The sequence below is a fragment of the Gavialis gangeticus genome, unplaced genomic scaffold, assembly GCF_001723915.1.
Source record: "Gavialis gangeticus isolate Ggan-Ray unplaced genomic scaffold, GavGan_comp1, whole genome shotgun sequence".
NCBI lineage: Eukaryota > Metazoa > Chordata > Crocodylia > Gavialidae > Gavialis > Gavialis gangeticus.
The window spans coordinates 3247598-3252292 of NW_017729019.1; the positions used below are offsets into that span (position 1 = coordinate 3247598).

At 48.6% G+C, this 4695-nt stretch overlaps 1 protein-coding gene across 1 annotated transcript in view; it reads right to left on the bottom strand.

The window, feature by feature from the left end:
• LZTR1 (leucine zipper like transcription regulator 1) overlaps positions 1 to 4380 on the bottom strand; it is a 64603-nt gene extending 60223 nt beyond the window's left edge. Inside the window, exons 1-4 of the mRNA XM_019513827.1 lie at positions 4166 to 4380; positions 4021 to 4083; positions 1903 to 1959; positions 710 to 789 (exon numbers count right to left, since the gene is read on the bottom strand). Of these exons, the coding sequence (XP_019369372.1) occupies positions 710 to 789; positions 1903 to 1959; positions 4021 to 4083; positions 4166 to 4353 (388 nt within the window). The 5' untranslated portion in view covers positions 4354 to 4380. The remainder of the gene's footprint in view (positions 1 to 709; positions 790 to 1902; positions 1960 to 4020; positions 4084 to 4165) is intronic.
• Positions 4381 to 4695: the final 315 nt, after the last annotated feature.

Here is a 4695-nt window from a genome sequence, read left to right on the forward strand (position 1 = left end):
ACATCAGGAGGCGCTACTTCACGGTCAGGGCGGCTAGAGTCTGGAACCAGCTTCCAAGTGAGGTGGTGCAGGCTCCCACCCTGGGGGTTTTTAACAGGAGGTTGGACGACCACCTTACTGGAGTCATTTGACCCCAGTGCTCTTCCTGCCATGGCAGGGGGTCGGACTAGATGATCTGCTCAGGTCCCTTCCGACCCTAGAAACTATGAAACTATGAAATTTCATATTTGGCACTAGGTACATTGTCCTAATCAACATACATACCTTAGTAAAGCTTAAGTTTAGGTCAAGCCTAAAATAACATTTTATGCAAATGCTGGTTCAACTAAGTCATACTAAAAGTCTAAAAACTATTCCCAATCATATGGGAGGTCTGAAATTAAATAAGAAAAAAAAATGAGAATATTAAAAAGATTCTGATATGCAGTCCTCTATCCAGACTTCCCTTGTTTAGTGAACTGGAAAATAATCACTTGATCACTGGGTTATTAATGATAGTTTTGTTTTGTTTTAAGAATAGAAGATGAAAGTAAAGAACTCAAAGCTGAAGCCCTGGCTGTGGAGGGGGAAGGTACCTTCACTACTGAACCAGAGGTCTTTGACTTTGATTTATACTTCTTAAAAAGTTTAACATTCCCTAAAACCTGATAAATTATCAGACACATTCATCATTTAGTGTACACGAAGCTGGAGTTCACTATTAGCTTACCAAACACAAACATGCTGCTCCCATAAACTACTGCCGAATGGTGATACCGAGGTGCTGGAGGACTCCCAGTAGTAAAAGCCCTGCATGGCGTGACAAAATTAAGTTTGACTTCTGCTATTTGTATGCTTCAAGTACACAACAGCAGTAGCTTAAGTTCAATGTAGAGATTTGGGGGGGGGGGTAGGGCGGGGAGGGGAAAGAGGAAGGGCAAACACTTAATTGAAATGCTTATTTCAGTTTAATATGTTAGCATTTTTGTAGTTCTACATACTTCTTAATCATTCTGGACATGATGTTACGATGGATTAAACTCAATACAACACTTTATCTTGTGTATCTAGTCCCCACAGCTTACAATGGGCTTGCTGAGCTAACACCTACATGCTGGCTAAATGAGATGTTACTAGCAGTGTAAATGACTAAAACAGCAATTTCTGCATGAATAGCAGTCATGCTTAAGGATAAAGGCACTGCTTATGACTGGCTGAGATCCAATGCTGCGGTAAATAGTGCAATTTGCTTGACAAATGATGGCACGTACTGGCCACAGATACTTTGAGCAACAGGGACTGTATGAAGTCATGCAAAGTTTAAAGGTTAATGCTGAAATAAAGGTTCTGTACAGATACCAGGGGATAGCACAGAACCCACGACTCAGCAGAAACAATGAGGCTAAGGTGCCTTTAAAAGACATCTCTGCATTCTTCCAAACCTGGGCAATTCTGGGGCTGAAGGAAAGGAGCAGCAATGCCTCCTCTACATGTCAGACGGACACTTCTGAAGGGGCAGCCTTCTGGTATTGTTCTATGGACTAGTGTCTCTCACAACTTCCGCAGCACTGCAGATTGCAGCATCACTCTAACATGAAATCTTGCCTTCAGCCCTGCACCTGACATGCCATAAACTCTACTGCTGGTGAGGATCATCCAGAAACGAGCATTATGACTGAGCATGCACAAGGAAAATCCTCTTTCTGTTAGATGCAAAACTCTAAGAGACTCTTTTACACAGATCTGCCCCTTTTTATCTATTGTAAAAGGACTGGAACAGAGATAAGCATCGCAAACACAGGGAAAATAAAACAACTACAGCTCAAAGCAAAAATGTACTTTGGTTAACTCATTTTGAACAGCTGTTAAGGAATGCAAGGTTCAGAAGCTCAGTCAATAACCAACAAAAAAACATTTTCATACCTGCACCAAGAGCAATCCTTCACATCAAATCTTAGCAGGTCATTCAACATTGTTTTTCTGCAATGAAACACAGTAGGAATATGTGATCAGCACTTAGCTATGTATGTGGGACAAAGACAAACTAGAGCTGTGTAGATAGAGTTGTGCAGAAAATTTTGACAGCTCAGTCCTCTTGGAAATGTAGTACATGATCACTACATGATCAAGAACTGAATTGTAAAGCATTTGTGCAAGGAGACATGTGCATGTTCAAGCCTGCCATCTGCATATCCTAGCTCCAAGAATTAGACAGATTACATTTGTAGTGATTTGCGAGTCCCATGTTAGGCCTCGGACACATTATTTTGCAGTGCTTTATGTGTTATTATAGCACTACAAATAGTGAGTGTTCACACATCCAGGCTGTTTATAGCGCTACAAAAATGGCAGATCTGAAACTTCTTCATGGTGCTCCATAAAACATGGGCAGTCACATGTAGCACAACATGTAGCACAACAGAGATGCTCCCAAGACTCCCAGCATCCCTGAAAGCTCTGCTCTCCCTCCCCCTGTCTCAGGGCAAGGGAGGAGAGTAACTGACTGCCTGACAGGGCATCACAAGCAGAGCTGCATCTCTGTTCCCTTTGATGGCTATTAAAATCATAGGTGTCTTGCTCTGTCAAACAGATGATTGGCAGCTGATCATGTCATCAGTAAGTCTGTCACAGCTGTCAGGAGCAGAGGTACAGCACTGCTCACCATTGTAGCTGCCCCTGAACAATCCCTGACCAGCTGTTTTGCAAAGCAGGGCAGCCACAGCTGTCAAGCACAGCCCCCTACCATGGGCAGGCAGAAGCATAGCAAACAGAGTACAAGCATCAACAGCAGGAGGTCTCTGGAAACTTCAAGGCCTGTGAGGACATACACTCTGTTCAAGAGAGTCCTGGAGCTTACAGTGAAGAACAATACATCTTGAGCACACAAGTCATAGATTCATAGATTAAGGGTCGGAAGGGACCTAGAAGATCTTCTAGCCCGACCCCCCGCCAGGGCGGGAGAACAACAAAAAACCCCAAAAAGAGAAATGGGACTCAAACGAGTCCAGCCAGGTAGGCATCCAGCCTCTTCTTAAAGACCCCCAGGGTAGGGGCCAGCACCACTTCCCTTAGAAGTTGGTTCCAGCTCCTAGCCGCCCTAACCGTGAAAGTCAATGTATTTCTTACAAAGGACTGAATATCTTAAGCCTCTGTAGTTTAAAATCTGAAAATAATTACTCTAATGAGCCCTAGAGAAGAACAGTAGCAGGGAATCTTGTTCCACATCTTCTATAAACAGCTTGAGCTGTTACATACCTGAAGGTGCTACCGTTTGGCGTAACGGTATGTACAAAGGAGAGGGAATGAAGCTACAGCTTCCTTTGCTTCTTAAGAGGAAGCAATAGTTTGCAAAATGTGAATTTCAAATCCTTTTAAGATGAGTCTGGGAGCATCCACACGTGCACTTAAATGCGCATTAGCCTATTTTAATACTCATTAAAGCACCACTGGAAAAAACTATACTATTTAGTTACATTAAGACAAGCTAACACGCATTTTCCTAGTACCTCACAGTGGAGGTCATAGATTTAATGCGCAGTAACTAAAACACATTCATGCCCACGTAGACACACTCGCTGTGTATAAAGCCAGGCGGTGGCTCTGAGGGCGTGCTGCCATGCTGTGCGTACAATTAAGCTGTAACGGATGCATTTCTTTTCAGTCTAAAGCAAGTGGGTGCAGACTCCATTACTGTCACAGCAAAGGGCATCAACAACGCTGTTCTTCTTCGGGGGGGGGGCAGGGACTGCTGATTACAGCAGCACAGGCGGCAACAACTGGGTCAGCTGCAACTGGATGGTGGCTATCCTTGCATGCACCCCCCGCTGCCCACTCTCAGGGGGTCAGAGCAGCCTTGGCACTCCCACCACTGACCCAGTCCTGCTGTCAAGCACAGCCAGCTGACCAGCCACTGCACCCATACACCTGCCCATCCGGGGGAGGGCGAGCAGAGCATGCCTCATTCCTGCCCCGCGGGCAGCTGGGGGCTGCGGCAGATGGCGGTCCCCCCACGTTTAAACTCCGCGCGGTCCCGGCGCTCACCCGTTGTCGCCACCGAAGACGTAGATGGCGTCGCGGTAGGCCACCACTGTGTGCTTGCTGCGCCTGCGGGGAGACAGCGGCCGTCAGGGAGGGCCCTACCCGCGGGCCCCTACCCACCGCCCCCCAGCCCGGCCCCGGCGCGCACCGGGCTCCCACGAACTCGTCTAAAGGCGGCAGGCGGCGCCAGCGATGCACTGTCTCGAAGGGCCCGAAGTTAAGAGTCAGGTACTCGACGCTGTCTGAGCAGCTGTGATCAAAGTCCACGCTCGGCGCCACCTTGGAGCGTCCTGCCGCGCCCCCTGACAGTGGCCCCGCGCCCCCCGTCGCCGCCATCGCCCCGGCACGGGCGCTCCCGGCATGCCCTGCAGCTCCCGGCGTGCCCCGCTCCGAGCCTGCGGGAGGGCACTAGAACGTCAACTCCCAGCATGCCCAGTGCCGGGGAAGGAACTGCCGTTCCCGACATGCTCTGCACTAGGCAGGATGGAGACTACCCCTCCCGGCGTGCCCCGCTCCGAGCCTGCGGGAAGGCGGGGAGATGTCAACTCCCAACATGCACAGGGCCGGGGAAGGAACTACCATTCCCGACATACTCTGCGCTCGGCAGGATGGTGGGGGAGGAAGACTGTAACTCCAGGCATGCTCTGCACCGCAGCCCGGGGCGGAGACCTCAGCTCC